Genomic DNA, 22,135 nt, shown 5'->3' with positions numbered 1-22,135 from the left:
TCAGTCTGTCCTAGATATTAAACTCTGCCTTATTCAATAAAAACAATTCTAGGGTGTACTGGTCTCCAGTAAGATCTTGATCATTGGACATAACAACTTGTGACATATGATGGCAATGCGATAACCCAGGGGCAAATCTGATCCATCTACTATGGTACTGTAAAGTAATTAACCTTTTCTAAGAAGTTGTGAGAATTATCTTTGTATTTCAGGTAAACCTCAAATTACCAGATGCTTTGATAGTTCTTGTTTGTTCCTCACATTCCATTTTGATCTCTCAGAGCCAGAAACAATGTATTATCAGAGCTTTATTAATATCTAAGAGGCTTGTTCTATAATAGTGGAAAACCCCAGATATAGAAGACGGGATGAACGACAGCTTGGGCTACTAAATAAAACAACACATTTAGGAAAGTGGACAACGAAGCAAATTTAACATTTGGAAAGCTTTTGTTGAACTCTTTCCATACTGACTTAAAAACTGTGCTACCTGAGACTTGTGTTTGGTCCAGGCTTCAGTAGTGGTGTTTTGTTCTGTTTGTTTCTTGTTTTCCCTTTCCTTTCCTCCATTTGTATGAATGTGGATTTATGGGGTTTTGTTATTTTTGATTGTGTAACTTCACAGGAACTTTAATAACAATGTTAATACAAAAACAAAATCCTCATTCACTGTGGGTGGCCCTGCTGGAGGGACCTAAAAAGTGACAGCAAGAATGCAAGGAGAAACTCCACAGAGATCAGGAGCATTTCCAGACAGCAGGCTTTATCATGGCTTTACTGAGAGTTTGAATCTGACCCCCAAAAACAACGCAGAAAGTGGATTTTGTTTTTTTTTACCCTGGACTGAAATTGGGCTATGCTTTATTTATTCCAGAGAAGCAAACTAAAAGCCCCATCTGGAAATGCTCCAGCCAAGCAACTGGAAACAGCAACTGCTCCTTGCAATCACTTGGTATAGGCTCCCACACTGCCCAGAGAGAGGGTGAGCAATTAGTAGCAAGCAAGAAGAGCAGGAGCTGCTCATTGCAGGAGAAAACACACACAAACTCTCTAGCATGGCAGGGAGGGTTGGGTGAATGATTCCTACAAAGAATGGTCACTGTTGCTCCTGACTGATTGCCCTCTGTCTCTAGGAAGCTCTGCCTGTTTGTTCACCTTTTCTTTCGGTGGTGTGGTGAGGAGTATCCGACCGGCATAGCCATGCTGAGTGACTGAGAAAGAAAGCCATTGCTGCTTACAACCACCACCTCTGCACACTCTCTCTTTTGGCAGCAAAGTAAGGAGGAATGGTTGGTCTCTCTGGCACCAATCCTCACTGCTGCACCAGCCAGGAGAGCACAAGTGAGCACATGAGGCAGCTACTCCCTGCATGAGCAGCTACCTCTGCCCACTTGTAGGTCTGTGCTATCCCTTGTGGTGCTGCAGTAGTCAGTGGCGGTTTGCTGTGCCGTCCAGAAAGGGTGAAGGCCATGACAGCCCTTTTTAGCAACCAGTACTCACATGCCTAGGGTTGCTAATCCCCGACATTTGACCTGGAGTCTCCAGGAGCTGTCAGGAATCTCCAGGTGGCAAGCCTGGAAATTTTAATGACTTTATTGGGGAAAATTGTGGCGGGGGAAATCTCCAGAAATAGCTTCACTGTTAGAGTCGGCCACCCATTCTGTGCCATTAATTTTTGAATCCTAGCAGGTGCTATTGCTGGGGCCGGCATAAAGCAGGGATGTCCACACCCCCGGCAGCTACCCGACGACGCAAATTCCGGACACTGGCCCTGATGGCACCCAAACACGAGTGACGGGCGGTGCAAAGGAAAGGCCGGTGTTGAAGTGAAGGGCATAGAGGTCGCGCGACAAAAAGAAGAAAAGAAAGCACTGAGGGGGACTAGACAGCGAAGAAGACGCAGCTCGCACACAGAACAGCTACGTGGTGGCAAACATAGCGGCGAATAAAGCGGTAGACAGACAAGGAGCAGTGGCCACGTGACAGCAGCGCGTCCCTCGATTGGAAGTCCATCACATGACGCCCCTCGAGCGCCGTTCCGTGTCATATGGCTGCCTTGCGGGACGGCGCTCGTCCGGCCAGCCCGACTGACGCGCAGGCGCAGAGCGCTGTAGGGCCGCGGCGGCCGCTCCCTGGCTGGCAGTGCTCGCTAAGATGGCGGATTTCCTGCCGTCGCGGTCCTCTCTGTCGGGCTGCTTCCCCGGCTGCCTGCTCAACAGCACCGAGGCCGAGCAGCAGCGCAAGTCCAAGGAGATCGACAAGTGCCTCTACCGCGAGAAGACCTACGTCAAGCGGCTCGTCAAGATCCTGCTGCTGGGCGCGGGCGAGAGCGGCAAGAGCACCTTCCTCAAGCAGATGCGCATCATCCACGGGCAGGACTGGGACCAGACCGCCCGCGAGGAATTCCGCGCCACCATCTACAGCAACGTCATCAAAGGTGAGGCGGGGGGCGCGGCGGCGGGGGGCGCGCGCACACACGCGTGGCGTGGGGTGGGGGGGGGCGCGGCGCAGAGGGGAGTCGACGGGGCACGAGACCGATATCCGTTAAGGTGGGGGAAGGGAGCGCCAGGAGGGGGACGGCGGACTGCGGTGGAAAAGCACAAGGTGTCGGCCTAAGGCGCGGGGAGGTCGGGAGGGGCTGAGGGCGAAAGCGCGGCGGGCGAGGGGAGTGCAGGCAGATGGGCGCCGGAGGCTCCATGAAGGGCTTCTTCGCCGTTGCCGCCGCCATCCCCGACTCTTCTTTTCTCTCCGCGGCTCCTTCTCGCACCCTGTTCCTTCCGTGTTGCCCGGTGCGGGATCCCTCCCTCATGTCAGCACCTTGGTGCGGGGGCAGACTTGGGATGAGCTTCGTGGGTGGCCGAGGGCGGCGGGCTCTCCTGGGGAGTCCGAGTGGTGGGCTCTGAGGAGATGTGCAAACCAGAGGCCTGCTGCTTGGGTTTGGGGAGTGGGGTTGGGAGGATGGCGGGGGCGGCGAGGGGCAGAGGGAGTCTGTGTGGCTGACATATCTGACTGAGGGATGGATCTAGAGACGCATGGTGTGTTGCTGTGGTGGTGAATTGGGAGTGGCTCTTCAGCCAGAATGCGATTTTTCTGCATAATACTTTATGTTGGAGGTTGAGGTGGGGACCCTGGTGTGGATGGGGTTAGTGGGAATGTGGTGGCAAAGATGAACTTTGTGCCAGATGTAACAGTTTACACTGTCGCTGTGGTGACAGTATGTTTGCAGACTGGTTTATGGAGACTGAAGTATATTGAGTGAAGAAAATGGTTGCGGAAGTGGGGCTTGAGATTGCAAGGACTACAGGGAGCTTTTTCATTCTGGGTGTTCTTGGGATATGGTGAGAATATGTCAAAGCAGGAGTGATGGGGTGCTTTTTGGCTCCTGTCAAAAGACAGGGAACCAAAGTGGAGGGCCAGTGGATGATGCACTCAGCAAATGGCCCATATTGAGAATTTAGATCCAATTTGAGTACAAATTGTAGACAGAAATTGCTTTGGATTGTTTAGGAATAGGACCTTTAAAAAAAATTAAGCAAATCTCACAACTACTTCAATTTTCTCAGTAACACAAATTGACTTAAACACATTATACGTTGCTTAGGACCCACTGTGTCTGATTTCCATAGTCTGTAGTGGGGAAGAGTTTTCCCAGGGAGAAGAGCAGATGACAGAAATCAGTGCCAGACTTGTCCAGTTTTGGATACCTCTTTACCATAAAGTATTTTAATGCTTTATGATATTGAAGTGACTTATGTAGAATTTTTATTATTCAAATTATTTTTGCATGCCACCTAGCTTGTGTGCTTCCTCTCCCTCTTTTCTCCCTTCCTCATCATTTTTTTTTAAAAAAGCAAAAAAAAAAAAAGCCAAGAACACCTTGGTTTGCACAAGCTACAACTAGTGACATATTGTGGTGCAGTCTCAAGATAGCACCTTAAACCTGCTCAGTCTTGTTTTCATCTTCACCATTTGCTAATGAGTTGTATGTGATGATAGGAGTTAACCTATGTTTAATAGTGTTCAGTGTTAAATAGTGTACACTGCGGAATATATATTTTGCAAAGAATAAGACGTTAAAGCTGAAAATGTGTCCTGAGCATCTACTGAGATGAATGTTTTGCTTTTGTTTTTATGTGGTTGTAAACTGCCCAGAGACGTAAGTTTTGGGCAGTATAGAAATACATTAAACAAACAAATGAATAAATAAAGGCTACTCATTTCTGTGTGCCAGTGCTTCTCATACAATAATCTGGGAAGATGAGCAACCTGCAGGTGATAGTCTTTAAATAAAGTTTGTTGTATGCAAGAGTCACTTATGTCCATTAACCAGGTAGGTGGAAAGGAAGATAAATGGTCTGTCCTCTGCTTCCCGGTACCTGCCTGGAATGTCTGGAAAACCATTTATTATCAGCTACAAAAATAATAAGATAAAGCTCTAAAACTGGGTTCTGGGGCTCTTTATTCTTAATAATTACTATTAAAATATTTATATACTGCTCTTGAATAACAACAAAAAAGCCTTCTCAGCAATTTAACCTAGCAAAAAGTATGAGAAAATGTTTCCTTGCCCGGAAGGGGCTCACAGTTTAGAGCAGGGCTGCACAGCCTTGACCCTGCAGCTGTTGGACTATAACTCTCATCATCCCCAGCCACAGTGGCCAGTATTCAGGGATTATGGGAGTTGTAGGTCAACATCTGCAGGAGGGCCACAGTTGTACATGACTGATCGTGAGAGAGGCAGAGAGACAAACAAACAGACGGCACTGGCAACAGCCACTAGAGAGATGGTATGCTGGACTGAATTGGGGCAGTTTACCTCTACCTGCTTAATATAAGAAAGAAAGCGCTTCTAAAAGCTTTTCTTGCCCACTTAGCTGAGGTTTACTGGATAGCAGGGGTGGTTCTCACCCCCACCTTAGCTTCTCACCTTTGAGTGCTGGTGGTGTTATTTACAACTAGGAGGATTAGGCTTTTTTAAAAAATAACTTGTGTATAATTTTTCATAGTAAGAACTTGTGTGCCCCAAAAGATCTGCATTCTGCCCTGTCATGCACTTACAAGGTTACATGTGGGACTCCCTCTTGTGCATACTGGTGCCATCAAGATATGCATGTGTCCAAACTTATCTAATTGGTAGCATTCTGCCTCTGCCTTTTTCTACCCAGGTATTATGCACTCTTACCCAAGATGATTGAGGTAATACTGCTTGAGGAATTAGACTTTGAGCAAATTTTGCAGATGGTCAAATATAAATTTGCTTATTGTATATTTAGAGATCTTTTACAAAATGGGGGTTATAGTTATCTCATCATCATCATGTCTATCTGATTTATTTGGCATTAAAAACTAAAGCCCTTCAACAGCTTCTTTGCAACAGTGTATGGACATAACATATTGTGTTTCAAATGCAAGTTACCAAGTATGCCAAGTTACCAACTGTGGTGGTCATCCAGACTAAATTACTCATTCAGGCTATTGAAATGACTTGTCCCATTAATTTCAGTGGGACTACTCAGGAGTAATTCAGTTTGGTGTCAGCCTGTGTTGACAACTGATGTTGGACAAGCAACATCATTACTGAAGAGTTAATTGTATGCCCGTGTTCTAGAAATTACACATGACATTAAAATAGCTTTAGAGCATTAAGATCCCAAGAATGGGGTTTTCAGCATTTTTGTAGCATTTTAGATTGTTCAAACTGCTTTGGGTACATACATAAATATTCTTGTATTGCAAATGGTTGAGTAGCCTGAGACCACCTAGCAAATTAGTTAATTGTAGGAGCGAAATCTGAACCTGGGCCTTCCTCATCCACAGCTCAGTCTTTCACTAACTGTGCTGCCCCAGCTCTTCTTGGTATTCCATTTAAGTAATAAATCTTGTAGCACCTGCTGCACTATCTGCTTAATTTTTAAAAATTTTGTTTTAAAATTAGTATTTCCTTTGGTATTTTCAGGATGAAATGGAAAAAGTAGTTCTAAAATGTAGCTTCCCTTCTTTTTAGTTTAAATCAGTTGAAATTCATTTGACTTGTTTAATCTTTTCCATAAATGGTTATTTGTGTATGGTTTATTATTATTATTTCTTGTTTACACAGTCAGACAGTTGTTGTTGTTGTTGTTGTTGTTATTATTATTACATTTATATCCCACTTTTCCTCCAAGGAGCCCAGAGCGGTGTACTACATACTTGTGAATGTTAGGTTTTCTGTTGTGCAAAAGGGAAACGCTGATAATTGGTGATTTCCCTTTCCATGTCTGCTTCTCCAAACAATCTCCCTATTTAATAGTTCCTCAGCTTTCAGGGACACAGTTTCAGGAGGTACAAGCAGCTTTAGAGGAAAGGGGGGATTGCTGAAAATTGCCTCTTTCCCCTTTGCAATAGAAAAACCTGGCACATCCATGGAAGGTTATTCTGGATGTCTGCCATTGTAGTTGTAGTCCAAACAGGCCAGGGCAGCCATAGTTCATGAGTTGAAGGAGACTTTCAAAAGTGTGCTCTGAAAAACTGACACCTTCCCTGTTTTTAATTACTATTTGATGTCTGCACTGTGGCTTCCACATTATCAATTCCAGAAGAGCAGCTGTGTTGAGGAATTTCATTAGGTGTATGATAGATGACCTTCATGCATTAAACAGCTGTCCTCTGAACAGAAACCTGTGCACCATCTAACTGTGTAGAGAGTGATAGGGAGACAATAAATCAGAGATTGCTGTCCATGTGAATAGGATTTCAGTTGGTTTTGTTCAGTGGGGCCAGATGCTATGCCTGCCTTGGAGTTGCAGATTGAGTGGCAATTGAGTGGCAATTGTCCCAGTAATATCTCTAGATTAGGCACCTAATGGCGCAGTGGGGAAATGACTTGCCTAGCAAGCTAGAGGTTGCTGGTTCGAATCCCCACTGGTATGTTTCCCAGACTATGGGAAACATCTGTATCAGGCAGCAATGATATAGGAAGATGCTGAAAGGCATCATTGCATACTGCATGGGAGATGGCAGTGGTAAACCCCTCCTGTGTTCTGCCAAAGGCAACCACAGGGCTCTGTGGTTGCCAGGAGTCGACACCGACTCAAAGGCACACACTTTATCTCTAGATTGGGAAAGTGTGACAAGTGGCCAGTGTTTCCCAGGCTCCTGCTCAGCCAAGCTGCTGAGTGCCACAGCTAAGTGGCAGCCAAATTAGCAAGCTCCACACCTTCCTTTTCCTGTGGGAAAGGGAGGCAAGGGGATTTTTTTTGGCCAGCACTAAGCTGAAACATTCCATGCCAATGTGCAATGGCCAAACCAGCAAGCCATGGCTTCCCATGGAAAAGAAAAGCAGGGGGATGCTTTTGTCCTTGCTCAGCTGAGTTACCTGAAGCATCTTTGCTGAGCAGTGGCCAAACAGGCAACATTCTCATCTCCTTTGACCACCTCTTAACTGAGGCACTCAAAGCAGATGTGGTGTTGGCTACTAGTTTGGATAACTTCATGGAGGAGAGGTCTATCAATGGCTACTAGTTGGAGGGCTATAGGCCACCTCCAGCTTCAGAGGCAGGATGCCTTTGAGTACCAGTTGCAGGGGAGTAACAGCAGGAGAGAGGGCATGCCCTCAATTCCTGCCTGTAGGCTTCCAGTGGCATCTGCTGGGCCACTGTGTGAAACAGGATGCTGGACTAGATGGGCCTGGGGCCTGATCCAGCAGGGCTGTTCTTATGTAGGGGTAGGTGACTGCAAGTTCTGGCTTGGCAACCAAGACCACTCTTTAGTGTGGATTGTTTACTAGGCCTAATATAAAGTGCTATTTCTACTAAGAAACTAACTCCTACTTTTAATTTTATTTAAGGTGTAAGAGTCCTTGTCGATGCCCGAGAGAAACTTCATATTCCCTGGGGAAATCCTGCTAATCAAACAAATGGTGACAAGCTGATGGCCTTTGATACCCGCTCAGGAGTGGTGTTGCACGGGATGGTGGACACCCAAGTTTTTTTACAGTACCTTCCAGCAATAAAAACCTTGTGGGCCGATTCTGGTATACAGCATGCCTATGACAGACGCAGAGAATTTCAGCTGGTAAGATGCACATCTCTTTAGTTAATGCAGCTGTTCCTGTTGAGGGGTGGCACACTTCTTGCAAGTGGAAATGATGGTTCATTTCTGCATCTTTATGAAAGTTGTTACTTGGCAGACTGACTTGTTAACTATTTCAAATTTGTAGGTAAATGAAGGTATACAGCCTAGACAAATGTGGTTTCCATTCTACAAACTGATTAATTATCAATTACAAACTGATAATTGATAATTTTACTTGTCTGTAAAAAATTATAATGGTTGCGAATTGTAAAAGAGAGCCTCTTAGGAAGTATTTTGAAGAAATTCCTTCTCTGGGTAACAAGAAAAATGTGGGAAATGTAAACAATACAACAAAGAGATACAAAGTTTGGTTATCAGAATCAGTTTGGGTGATGGTTATACCAAAAGTTTCAGGGAAACAATTTTGCAACCTGCCACATTTTTGGTTTAGATGAAATGCTCTTGAGCTGCCAGATGATGGTTTGGAGGAATGGGGAGGTGCTGCTTCTTCTCTTGCTTAAGATTCACTTTTGCATCCTGTTTAGTGAAAACCGTAGTTTGCTGTTGTCTCCAAACCAGAATTGTAAGCTATGGCTTGCTACAAACTGAGAAGGGAACCACCATTCTGGGATAAAAATAAATAAAACTTGAGGGTGCGGGGGTTGTGCATGCATGCCCAAGGCTCATTCCAGGTTTCTGCGCAACGCATGTGAACAAACCTGAAATGACCCAGTAGTGTTAATGTGAACTGAGGCATAGTTTGCTGAACTAGGAATAGGAAACTTTGATTGGCACGGACAGGAAGTAACTAATTCAATCCAAAGGAGGGAGGGGAGGGTGCAGGGAACTCATGAGCGAGCCAGAGGCTCAATAATGTAATGCCAAGCATTAACTTTGCTTCATACGCCATAGCTCTTAGACTTCATATTCTGAAATGAAGAATTGTGACATTGCTGCCTATATGTCCTCCCCCTGGTGTGATATTCATTTGTTTGGATACAGCAGAAGCAGTTTCTGTTCAACTATTTTAAGATTTTAAGAGGAAATAATGTCAACAGCAGGCAAAGAAGAATGTCAGCAAAACCTCTATAACAATTTTATTTAGAGGAAAATAAGCAAATGCATACATGGTTTCTTTTCATGCAAGTTGTCAGGGTAAAAATTTGCAAGCTTGTAGGAGCTTTTTTATGTAGCTCCGTAAGCTTCTTAACACCATTGAGGAAGGAAGGTGTTTCCTGGCGTGCCTTTGATTAGTATTGCAACTGACTACAAATCTTAAACATTCTGATATTTTTGTAAGATTTTGTCCCTTACATCAGTTACAATTGATACTTTTTTTAAAAAATACACCATTTCGCTTTGCTTATAGTTTCAAGTAAAGTTGGCTATGGGGCATGTACGGGGGAAGGAAATGTAAGCCAGTTTCACTTTTGTTTGCATGTTCCAGAGTTTCCTGACTGTTGAATGCTTGGGACAGCCCAGAGCAATCTCTTCTTCCCCTCCCAACAGAAAATGTAAATGTGCACACTGAGAAGTTTCTTGTGGCCTAACTTTGTGTATCACTGGGAGGCTTGTCTAGAATTTACCCCTGCAAAAGCATAACTTTTCTTCAGTTTTAGGTTTTAAAAAACCAACTATTTGCCATCCTCTCCTTATATTTCTGTCAAATGTCTGTTCTTTTGATGCTTCCACTATTGAATTGTATAATGGGAACTCAGCTAATGCAATATTTTGCGTTGTAGTCTTTGTTTAGTTGTGCTTGGTTTGCTGCTAAAACAGCGTTGTGGAAGTGAGAACTTGTAAACTCAGCTACATTTTTAATACCACATTTTGAGTGTGATGTCTGTCACGTGCTCTTTAAACATGTTTTATGTGTTGTTCTGGTGCATAAAAGCTAACCCATATTCTCCTCCCCTCCCCCCAGTCTTCTGCCTGTACATATTTTGGAAGAGTAAAAATAGGCAGATGGGAAGCTGGCCATACCCTTCATATTGCCGATATGGCTTAAGTTTTTATCTAAGTGGAAAACTAAAGTGCTGCACAACACATTGGGGTATTCTGGATTTTATTACCTAGTATGTAGAGATTCAGGCATTTATTTCACTTGCAAGCTCATTATGCAACTTCAAGGTTTTTTCTTAATTTATCTTTTACCCTAAGCGAATATGAGCTATTTTGAGATATGAACAATAGGTCATGTTTCCTCAAGTTATAAAGAACTGTTGTGTAAACATGCTGTGACTCCAAATAGGTTATGTAAATATATATTTAGAGTAGATCAAAAAGTTCAGATAGCTCTCTGAGAATGTAAATTCAGTGAATAGATGTGAACAAAGCATTAAATGAAACTGCTGTCTAAAATTTGCCATGAGGACACCTGTGCCTGAAACAGGCACAGTGTTCCACTGAAAGAGGCTGCTGTTCATGGCAGGCCGTCTACTTGTGCATTTAATTTTTTTTCATGTGTCATGTATCTGATGGGGCAAGCTTTGTTTGTAGTGCTTGGTTGCTAAATAAAGTAGCTTCACAGGTGGCTTGAATGATTTCAGTTGCAATGAGAGCTTGTAGAGGTGAGACTCAAATCACCTGGGCCTCATGTGCAGCTGCTTTATGCACAACTTGCCACGAGAAGCAGCCTAGCAGCCACCTTATGACCATCAACATTTTAAAGAGGGCATTAGCGCAGTGTGGTACACAGACATGCATGCACTTTTGTGTTGAACAGATTGTCAATGAGATCCTAGCTTCTTCTAGAGAGCCAGCATAGCGTAGTGGTTAGAGTGTTGGACTGGGACTGGGAAGACCCATTCAAATCCCCATTCAACCATAAAACTCACTGGGAGACTCTGGGCCAGTCATGTATCTCTCATCCTAACCTACCTCACTGGGCTGTTGTGAGGATAAAAATAACCAGGCACACTACTCTGAGCTCCTTGGAGGAAGAACAGGATATGTAAAAAACAAATAAAATAAATTATTCTAAGGAAATTATAGAAGAGTAAAATCTTAGAATTATGTGGGATTGTATCTTATTTATTAGAGCTCAAGGTTGAACTCTGATCTTTCTGTTTAAAGGGTTTCTTTTTGGAACACATGGAGATGTGGTAACGAGCAGGGCATTTGACACAAGATTAATTGACATTACTGGATCATGGCCCAACCTTAGTAAAAGTCACCCATTTCCATAATCAAATGTACTAATTTGATGATGATTGAATCTTCCCTGTCCTTCCATGTCTTTATTGATCCAGTTTATAAGGCCCTAGGTAATTGCTACTCTTAATACTTACCAGGAAGCTTGTCATTAAATTGAAATCTACACATTATATGTGTGATCATTTTCAGGAAACTGAACTTGCTTAATGTGTTTGAGGTTGCAGCTAAAGCCTCCTTCAAGTATTGGCTAATAGATAAATTCTATTGCAGTAACTTGAAAGGAAATTTAAATAGGCAATTTTTGCAACTGTAATTTCCTAATACCAGTCTAAATTATTTTAGTTAGACTGTCTTTTTCATAATGAAATGCCACTGTGTTCAGTGTGGTTGGATGTGTGCAGGTGATGTACTTGGTTTTTGGCTCCTGTCTAAATGGCAGGATTACCTGAGAAGCTGCATTAGCAAATAACTCCCCTCCTCCTCTTCTTTTCTTTTCTTTTTTCTGTGAAAAATTGAAATAAAATTAATATAGAAAATGTTGAAATTCAAATAGCACAAGTATTATGATTCAGTGTTCCTTTGTTCAGTTCAGCAAATATAGAACCAATATTTTCAAATATGTAGTTATTAAAAGGTTTATATCTTGCTTTATGTTTCAGAAGGAATTCACACAATACGTTGAAAACAACATAAAGTAAATAAAAACAGCGGTCGAGACATGTATTGAAAACTGCTGGTGCAGGGGGGAACAAGCCCCGCAACCCTAGTCACAATCCTCCCCTATTCTTAAAAGCATGGATAAAGAGGCAGTTTTTTGTTTCCATCTGAATATGGGCACAGAAGGGGTCAGTCCTCACAGGGTGGGGGCTACTACCTTGTTTCTGTTGAACTGTAAATGTGAAGAGTGGCCTTGTGAAAATATTTTATGGGTGGACATAATCAAGAAGACAGTGGTGGCAGAGCTTTAAAGATAATAATCTGCACCTTGAATCGCACCCAGAAGTCTACTGGTGACCAATGCAGCTGGTACAGCAAAGGTGTGACATACTTTGCTCACTATGCACCCATCATCATATTTCTTACTGCTGCCCCCTGAACCAGCTGTAGCTTCCAAAGAGTCTTCAAAGACAGTCCCACATTCAGTATGTTACAGTAGTAGAATTGCAAAGTGGGTCACAGTGGCTGGCTCAGCATGAGCCAAAGAGGATCTCCTGCCCAACTGCCCCAGAATGTTTATGGCAATTTGCACCTGGACTGATAGTCTGCATTTCCACATGATTGCTTTAATACTTCAAATTAGAATTTTCCCTTGTGATTCACACATTTTATCATTTTCACCTAAAAATTGGACCATCTTGTATTCATTCCATAGGAAAAAGTGCTAAAATGAAAAACTGCAAATGTGTGTGGGAATTCATCATACATGTGCATATTAATTTCAGTCACCTTGGAATGTGTGAACTCTGCCCAGCTAAACATCAATTTATTTAAACAGTGACAAACTATGGTTTATTCTAAGGGAACAAACCTTGTTCTCCCTCTTCCTCCATGCACTTTGATTAATCAGTTCCTGGTTTGTGTCGTCATAATCATATGAACAATTTTAGCTGAATGTTTCTCTTTCCTCCTTCAGAGGTTTTGAATGACTAACTGACTAACGGAGGGGTTGGGGAAGTGCTGGCATTGCCTTACACTTTTGAACAACAGTTTCTCTTATGAGATGACTGAAAGCATATATAGGAGGGTTTTCTGCTATAGATACAGCTATATAAGTTACTTCTATTTGATTTTTGATTTGGTCTTAGATTTTCAAAGTTTATGAAACAGTGTTCCCTCTAACATGTTTTTTGATGTCCACTCAGTTAATTTTAGATCCCGCTCAGGCTGAATCATGAAGGCCCCATTCTGAATTCATGTGTGCACACACTGCCTCGCTACTGCCACCCAGAACAAAATTCATTCTGCACACAGATGAAAACAATTAGAGAGAACACTGTTATGAAACATTATTGAATTATATCCCATTTACTTGGTTTTACTATGGGAATTGGCACTTCTTAAAATCTGGGTAGGTGAAGTTTGTATTTGCATAATGTTACTGAAGTTTTGGAAATGTTATTTCCCCAAATACTTGGAGTATTTTGAATTTCCCGCCAATAAGCTCATTCATGATTTTCAATTTGTGTACTGTAGCTCATTTCTGTCATTTAGCAGGAATTGAACATAGATATGGCCTATTGCAATTAGTGCATGGACAATTTGCGAAGAATGCCCTATTTCTGAATGATGTTTACTTCTATGACATTGCCTGTAAGCCTTGATCAAATTATCAACGCCAGAAAAAAATTGTTAAATGCTGTCGAGTCACTAGGTAGTACTACCAATTTGGTTTCTATTGACTCGCTACCTAGTATAACATACTACCTAAAAATTAACCACCTGCTTTTATTAATAAAAAGATCACCGTATTTCTTTTACTTCTGTTCTCCACTTTACAAGGCACACTTAGTACTGGTGATAGAACAGGGTAATTGCTAGGCTTACATTTTCTAAAGAATGGAGGAACAACCATCTGTCTATTCATCCAGGACCCTGAGTGCAGCCTTAGATTGTATCTAGCATCCAGTGAGGCTAACTGACATTAGTTTGCTTAACTCTTCCTCTGTTTCATCTTTAGTCTATTATAAACTGCAAGCTTTGGGAATATTACACTATGCGCAGCAATCTCTTCTTCCTCCCGTCTTCTTTTTTAAAAAAACAAAAACACACATTCAGCACTGGAGAGTTTGAAAGCTTTCTTTAAAATTTGTACTGGTTTGGTTAGACCTAATAGTGAGAATATTGCCAGATTTTGGCTTTTGAATGTTTTATAACTGACCAAGATGGCTATAATTTTTATGCAAAGGTATGTTCAATTAGAACTCTACAGCAAGTTTTTCTTGAATCTTGAAATGTGGTGGGGAAAAGTTACTCATCCATATGGTATTCTTTTTTCAATTCATTTTGTAACCATGCTTTCCAAATAAACCTGAGTTCTTCTCAGACGTCTTCTTCACTGTATCTTAGACTGGCCTTCTCATTTGTGATAGGTCATAATCCATTAATCCTGAACTAACTTAATCAACCCTTCAATTCTTTTGAGTGGGGAACTGCCTCTGCTTTAGGGATGGAGCAGTAAAGATAGCCTCCCATAGCCCAGAGGCTACATATGTCAATCTTGCTTTTTTGGCATTAAAGAACCTGTAATCTTTAATGCTAAATGAAAGAGGGACAAATACAATGTGGAATGCTTAGTCTGCAGTGGAGGCTGAATTATTGGTGCTGGTTGTTTAGAGTTAAAGATCCTACTGGCCCCCTAATGTGAGGGTAGAAAGGAAAAATTTGCTTCCTAGCTAAGTAATGATACTATAGAAGTTTGTCGTGGTTAACACAAAAGGGGAGAGAGTGAGCAAGAGAGCGTGTAAAGTCCTTTCTTAAGCTTAGGACTTGGCAATTCCCAGGTGCCAGCTTGGCATGATGTTGGCAAGCCTGGTGCTTGAGCTAGACAAGAAAGATGGAAGAGTAGCAAGAGGAAGCAAGCAAAGTTGACCACCCGCTCCATATAGCAAAGGGCATTGCTGGGGGCAAAAGATGTATCTGTTCCCCACATGTATTGCTGGGAATGAGGGGCAAGTTTGTGTCCCCCCTACCCCCAGAGCTTAGAGTAGTGTGGCTCCTAAATTTTGGGACGAACTCCTGGAGCCAAATAACATCTGCTGAAAATTTGCTTTAACCCTAGTAAAAAAAGAGAGCCAATTGAAGGAGGAGAGATGCTTTGTGTGAATAGAGCTGAGAGTGAGCACCAGCTCCCGAATAGGTTAGTTGCAGTGGACCACGGTCCATTCTACAAGTGGGAATGTGATGTTAGCACTTCAAAGAATTATGTGTGGTATTGTCTGTCTTTGACTGAGGCTCAAACTAGATTGGGTGGTGGCAAGTCCATTTGTTTAAACCTGGAATTTCCCCAGTCACATGAAACACATAGGATGCGATTGGGAGCAAAAGAAGCTTGTGGGTGAGGGAAGCCAAACCTTCCCTTTTTTGGCACCCTCAGTTAGTTGCCAGAATTCCTTTTTGCCCCATACCAGAGAGGGAAGAAAAGTGCTGGGGAGGGAAGGCTTGTACAAAGAAAGGAGCAGTGGGCATGTGGAGGATTAAGTTTCCCTCCGCTGTGTATCCTTTTCCATTTTGTTCTTAAAAGCTCATCCCTCACCTTTATATGTGTTTGGGTATAAAATAAATGAGTCTACATGCCATCATGAGTAGTTGTAAATAATGGGTTTGTTCAAAGAAACTGATACTTGCAGTCAGAGGTGGGGTGAAAATGTTTCTACAGAATAATTCCCTATATTATTTTTCCATGAAATTTTTTTCCATTTCTAAAATTTCTACTTTTTCCATTTCTAAAATTTCTACTTGGCTACTTGAAAAACTTCTGAGATACTATGGAAAATTAATATGATGGAGGTGTTTCTTTTACTGTTTAAATAGGTCAAATAATGTGCCATATCAGATCACAATCTATTTAAGGCATCAGAAATGTTTTACGGTGTTTTTAAAAGAAAAATTAATGCAACTTTTATGCAAATGAGGGGGCAACTTGCATGAGAAAACTTTTCAGAAAATTTCCTAATTCAAAATTTTCTGGAAAATCCACATTTCTGCTCATTGCCCAGTAAAGGTTGGTATTTTTATTTTCTATCCCACAGCATGCAAGACTGTGGTATTTTCTTTTTATTGTAGTATGGACATGTTCATATAATTATTTTGAGACTTGAAATAATTTTTTTAGCAGTTTTATTAAAGTATTTTCTATTATGAAATAAGGTTGTAAAGATATTAAGCAAAAAGGGGAAGGAGAGATTGTAGACCTGTCCTAGTACACCCTCCACCAGCTCTTCCTGCTTAGAAACATTGTTGTCCAAACACACAGAGAAGCAGGTGTGACTTGCTTAGCCTTAAAGTCTAGCCAAGTTCGGAAATACTAATTGCTTCTTTCCACAAAGCTCTTGCGTCACTGCCTTTTCCTTTCCTCCCACTCTCTCCCCCCTCCCACCCTTGAAGCTTGCAGAAGTAATACAAATTGAATGGCAGCATCTCTAGTAGAAAAAAGATCCCCTGTACTTCTGCTTGATAGAGCTCCACCCATGTGTTTATAGGAGAGCTGATCTGTTACCCTCTGTGCCACATATGGAGAGGAGAGCTGATCTTGTGGCAGCACGCATGACTTGTCCCCTTAGCTAAGCAGGGTCTGCCCTGGTTGCATATTAATGGGAGACTTGATATGTGAGCACTGTAAGATATTCCCCTCAGGGGATGGAGCAGAAGGTTTCAAGTTCCCTCCCTGGCTTCTCCCAAGATAGGGCTGAGAGAGATTCCTGCCTGCAGCCTTGGAGAAGCCACTGTCAGTCTGTGAAGACAATACTGAGCAAATAGATCAATGGTTGTGACTCAGCATATGGCAGCTTCCTATGTCCCTCAAAGGGAAGAGAACCATGAACACCTGCTTTGAGTTTCAGTGTATTTAAGTCTTCAGGTGAGATTCATAATTAGACAAATATCACTTATGCAGTAAACTATTGCTGCTTTTGGAATCCAGTTGTCTTGAATTGATATGTCTTATGGAGAGCGTAGTAATACATGAATTGGAACATCTATTGCTCTTTCCCTTGCAGAAGAATATTTAAAATAAATAAATGCTGATGACTTGATTTAGATCTGTTCCTAATTCAGATTTATTTATTTATTTATTTGATTTATATACCACCCTTCCAAAAATGGCTCAGGGTGGTTTACATCAAAATAAAAACAAGTAAAATCCAAACTAAACAAATTAAACTGTTAAAATCATTTAATACCAACATTAAAAATTTGAAACCATAAATCTGATTAAAAGCCTGGGTGAACAAATATGTCTTCACTGCCTTTTAAAAAGTTGCCAGAGATGGAGAGGCTCTTATTTCAACAGGGAGCACGTTCTAAAGTCCAGGGACAGCAACGGAGAAGGCCCACTAAACGAGTTGGCAACAACCGCAGACGAATCTCTCCAGATGATCTTAACAGGACGTGGGGCTCATGGCGAAGACGACATTCTCTTAAATACCCAAGACCTAAGCTGTTTAGGGCTTTATACTAACCAGCACATTGTATTTTGTCCAGAAATGTATCGGCAGCCAGTGTAGTTCTTTCAACACAGGAGTAATATGTTCTCTCCTAGATGACCCAGAAACCAACCTGGCCGCCACATTTTGGACCAACTGCAGTTTCTGGACTACGTACAAAGGCAGCCCCACATAGAGTGAATTGCATAGAGTAATCCAGCCTAGAGTTACCAGCATATGTACCACTGGTCTTACTTTACTTTATTAAATTTACGATCATGGACCAAGACATACAGCATAAAATCTAATAAACAATAAAACATACAATTTAAAAACGCACAGATCTTCTACAACTGATAATGATCTCACAGAATTTAGCTGTAACATAAGATACTACATCATCCAGATCTGACAAAAGAAAATTTACAAGAGCCTTGTCAGATGACCCCCATAATCTGTGTATTACCGGGGAAATCAATGGTTGTCTATCCTCTTGATAGAGCTTACAGTGGAGCAAAATATACGCTCTAGTTTCTATGTCACCGCAGGGACATTTTCTGTCTTGTAAAGGAAGGTGCTTGTAAAGGAAGGTGCTGATATCTCCCTTCTACAAGAGTTGAAGGAATCGCATTAAAGCGAGCTCTCAAAAAGGCCCACGTATACTTATTAACAGATATAGAGTAAAAACAAGAAGCTGGGGCAAACCCTTCTCTCGTTTTTAACGGTGAATAATAGTTAGGCAAAAGAGCCTTTTCAGATTGCAGTTCAATATCTTCAAATCTTCTCCGTACTGCCACCTTTGCACCAATTAATCCTAAATCTAGTAGAGCAGGAGGATTTAAACCCATGGAGGTAAGTTTCTCCAAAATGGTAAGAGTCCATCTGGGCTGTGGATCAATCGATAAGTACTTAAATATAAGTCCCAATGGATTAAGGTGAATTTTTAGCCAATAATTAATAGCTGACAACCAGACCCTTGTTTCAATTTTAATTAGACTTGCTTCCTGACGAATCAGTGAGTTGGGTGTACTTCTAGATGAACCAAATAAAGATCTTTAAAATGACGTTTGAATCCTTCAAAGAAGCATACAATCTTTAAACTGGCCTTGCTGAGCCCTGTACAGCATTTGAGCGATTGGTTGCACTACAAATAATTTAATGGAAGCTGGTATATGATAACCTCCCTGTGTGAGAAAAAATCTCAGAATAGCAGACGAGGAATGCTTAGCAGTATCAGCAGTCATCTTAACATATGTAGATAAGGAGCCATTGTAATGGAAAGTCACACCTAGATATTTATATTGGGTCTGATGTTCTATCTGCTGACCTTTTATTACCCATCTAAAATTCTTAAATTTAGAACTAAATCGGACTATTTTTGTTTTAGAGTAGTTAATTTCCAAATATTCAGTTTGGCAATAACTAACTAAATCTACCAAAGCAGGTCGTTCATCTCAAGAAATGGATGCAGCTGGAGTATCAGGCAAAGCTGATTAAAAAAAAAAAAAACACCCCCTCATCCTGGGACACCAGGGAGAGGTTTGGATCCAGAAGCACCCCCAGACTGCATACCTGTTCCTTCTGGGGGAGCATGACCCCATCCAGAACCAGCAGATCAGAATCTTTTCCTGAGTTCTGACCCCACACAATAAGTACCTCTGTCTTACCTGTATTCAGCCTCCGTTTGTTATCACACATCCAGCCCATTACTATCTCCAGGCTAGTGTTTAGGCAGGTTATACCTTTGCCTGATGATGTTGACATGGAGAAATAGATGTGGGTGTTGTCAGCATATTGATAACACCCTGCACCAAATCTCCTGATGATCTCTCCCAGAGGTTTCATGTAGATGTTAAACAACATTTGGGGCCCAGCTTCTTCCACCAGGCTACTCTGTTGTGGAACAGGCATGCTTACCAGGGCCTCTGTGCAACAGTTGACTTACATTGAGTGTGACGTTCTGAGGTTGGCAGCTAGGGATAGATTGGGGATTCTGTTGGTGTGCCATCCACCCCACTGCCCAACTGACTCCCTAACTGAGCTGATGGAGCTGTTCTCTGAGTTGGTATTGGAGTCACCCAGACTTTTAATGCTGGGGAACTTCAATATCCATTGTGAGGATGACTTGTTTGGTGCGGCTCAGGAGTTCATAGTGGCCATGACAACTATGGGCCTATCGCAACTAGTTTCAAGTCCCACACATGTTGCCACTCACACACTCAATTTGGTCTTTTGTTCATATCAGGCGGGTGTTCCATGGGTGGGGGATCCTGTGGTTTCCCCATTGTCATGGACGGACCAATACCTGGTTAAGATTGGTTTCACAGCCACAACCCAGCCCTGTAGGGGTGGAGGACCTTTTAAGAGGGTCCTCCCGAGACGGCTGCTGGACCCAGTAGGATTCTAAGAAGCCTTGGAGGGTTTTAATGTTGGTCCTGCCAGTGATTCTGTTGATGCCCTGGTGGGAACCTGGAATAGGGAACTCACCAGGGCAGTAGACACAATTGCTCCTAAACGTAGCTTCCTTCCTGCTTTAAGAGTGGCCCCTTGGTATACAGAGGAGTTCTGGGGTCTGAAGCAGCAAGGTAGGCAACTGGAATGCAAGTGGAGGCGAACCTGGCTCGAAATTGACAGAATGCAGCATAGAGCCCATTTTTGAAGGTTAATGTGGAAGTGGTGCGTGAGGCAAAAAAACAATTCTGGTCTGTGGGCATTGCGTCTACAGGTTTGCATTCAGCAGAGCTGTCCTGGGTTGTGAGGAGATTGATTCAGGCTCCTGCCATTTCAAATCAGCCCCCGACGGAGACTTTGTTCTGCTGTGATGCTTTTAATGGGTTCTTTGTGGACAAAATCTGTATTCGGACCGACTTGGATTGCACTATTTCTGCAGAGTCTATTAAGGTGGTGTCCAGCAATTCCTCTTGCAGTATTAGGTTGTATCAGTTTCAATCTGTGATGCCTGATGATGTGGACAAGCTGCTTGGGGCAATGCGGTCTACCACTTGTTCTCTGGATCCTTGCCCGACTTGGCTGCTTCTGTCTAGCGGAGAAATTGTTGGAGATAGTCTAGTTAATGTCATTAACTCATTGCTGAGAGAAGGTAGGATGGCTCCTTGTTTGAAGGAGGCAGTGATTAGACCACTTCTTAAGAAGCCTTCCCTAGATCTCTCAGTGATGGATAGTTATAGGCCGGTCTCCAATCTCCCATGGTTGGGCAAGGTGCTTGAGAGAGTGGGCTAACCAGCTCCAGGCAGTTTTGGAGGGAACTGATTACCTAGATCTATTTCAAACTCACTTTAGAGTGGGCTATGGGGTTGAGTCTGCTTTGGTCGGCATGATGGATGACCTTTACCAGGGAATCAACAGAGGGAGTGTGACACTGTTGGGGTTTTTTAAATCTCTCAGCAGCATTTGATACCATCGACCATGGTATCCTTCTGGATTGCCTGAGGGAATTGGGGATAGGAGGCAACATTTACATGAAACCACTGGGTGAGGTCATCAGGCGGTTTGGTGCTGGGTGTTATCAGTATGCTGATGACACCCAAATCTATTTCTCCTTATCATCATCATCATCATCATCATGAAATGGCATTCACTCCCTAAATGCCTGCCTACAGTTAGTAATGGGCTGGATGAGGGATAACAAATTGAAGCTGAAGCCAAGCAAGACAGAGGTGCTCATTGTGGGGGATAGGAATTTGAGGGAGGAGTTAGATCTTCCTGTGCTGGATGGGTTTACACTCCCCCAGAAAGAACAGGTACTCAGCTTGGGAGTGCTCTTGGATCCAGGTCTCACCCTGGTATCTCAAGTAGAGGCTATATCCAGGAGCGCATTCTATCAGCTTCGACTGATTCGACAGCTGCGTTCATTCCTTGAAGAGAACGATCTCAAAACAGTGGTGCATCAGCTGGTAACTTCCAGGCTCGGCTACTGCAATGCGCTCTACGTGGGCCTGCCTTTGTATCTAGTTCGGAAACTTCATTTAGTTGAAAATACGGCAGCCAGATTGGTCTCTGGGGTAACCTGGAGAAACCATATTATGCCTGTCTTAAAACAATTGTACTGGCTATATGTTTGCCTAAATATAGGAAACATTTGCCTATATGTTTCCGGGCAAAATACAAAGTGCTCATTAGTACCTAAAGCCCTGAATGGCTACCTTAGAGAGTGCCTTCTTCTGTATGTTCCCCATCGCATGTTGAGGTCATCTGGAGAGCTCCATCTCCAGTTACCGCCAGTACGTTTGGTGGCAACTCGGAACCGGGCCTTTTCTGTAGCTGCTCCTGGTCTATGGAATACACTCCTGGCAGATATCTGCAGTTTAGGCTCACTGTTGGCCTTTAAGAGAGCCCTAAAAACTTACTTGTTTGGCCTGGCCTTCCAAGGTTTTTAAATTGTTTTTTAAAGTATTTTAATTAGTTTTAAATGGTTATGAGTTATTTTTATATTATTTAGAGCACTGTGTTTTAAATGTTGTGTGTTTTTAAACTTGTACACCACCCAGAGCCTTCGGATGGGGCGGTTTATAAATGTAATAAATAAATAAACATCAGAGACAATATGGAGCCCTGAGGAACACCATAGGAATGTTCAGATTTGGTGGAACAACAGTGTCCAAAGGACACCATCTAGAATCTGACCTTGAGGTAGGAGCAGAACCACTGCAAAGCAGTGCCTGCCACCCCCAATCCCCTCAGACATTCCAGAAGGATATTATGGTCGATAATATTGAAAGCTGCCAAGAGATCCAAAAGGACCAACAGTCATGCTCCCTCTGTCAATT

The 22,135-nt window shown here is 42.5% G+C and overlaps 1 protein-coding gene across 1 annotated transcript in view; it reads left to right on the top strand.

Annotated features, from left to right (window-relative positions):
• Positions 1-2,047: 2,047 nt before the first annotated feature.
• The window catches only part of GNA13 (G protein subunit alpha 13), a 50,365-nt gene continuing 30,277 nt past the window's right edge, over positions 2,048-22,135 (top strand). The window contains exons 1-2 of the mRNA XM_053292248.1: positions 2,048-2,437; positions 7,826-8,052. Of these exons, the coding sequence (XP_053148223.1) occupies positions 2,155-2,437; positions 7,826-8,052 (510 nt within the window). The 5' untranslated portion in view covers positions 2,048-2,154. The remainder of the gene's footprint in view (positions 2,438-7,825; positions 8,053-22,135) is intronic.

The sequence above is a fragment of the Hemicordylus capensis genome, chromosome 2, assembly GCF_027244095.1.
Source record: "Hemicordylus capensis ecotype Gifberg chromosome 2, rHemCap1.1.pri, whole genome shotgun sequence".
Taxonomy (NCBI): Eukaryota; Metazoa; Chordata; class Lepidosauria; order Squamata; family Cordylidae; genus Hemicordylus; species Hemicordylus capensis.
This window is presented reverse-complemented; position numbering and strand designations above follow the sequence as displayed.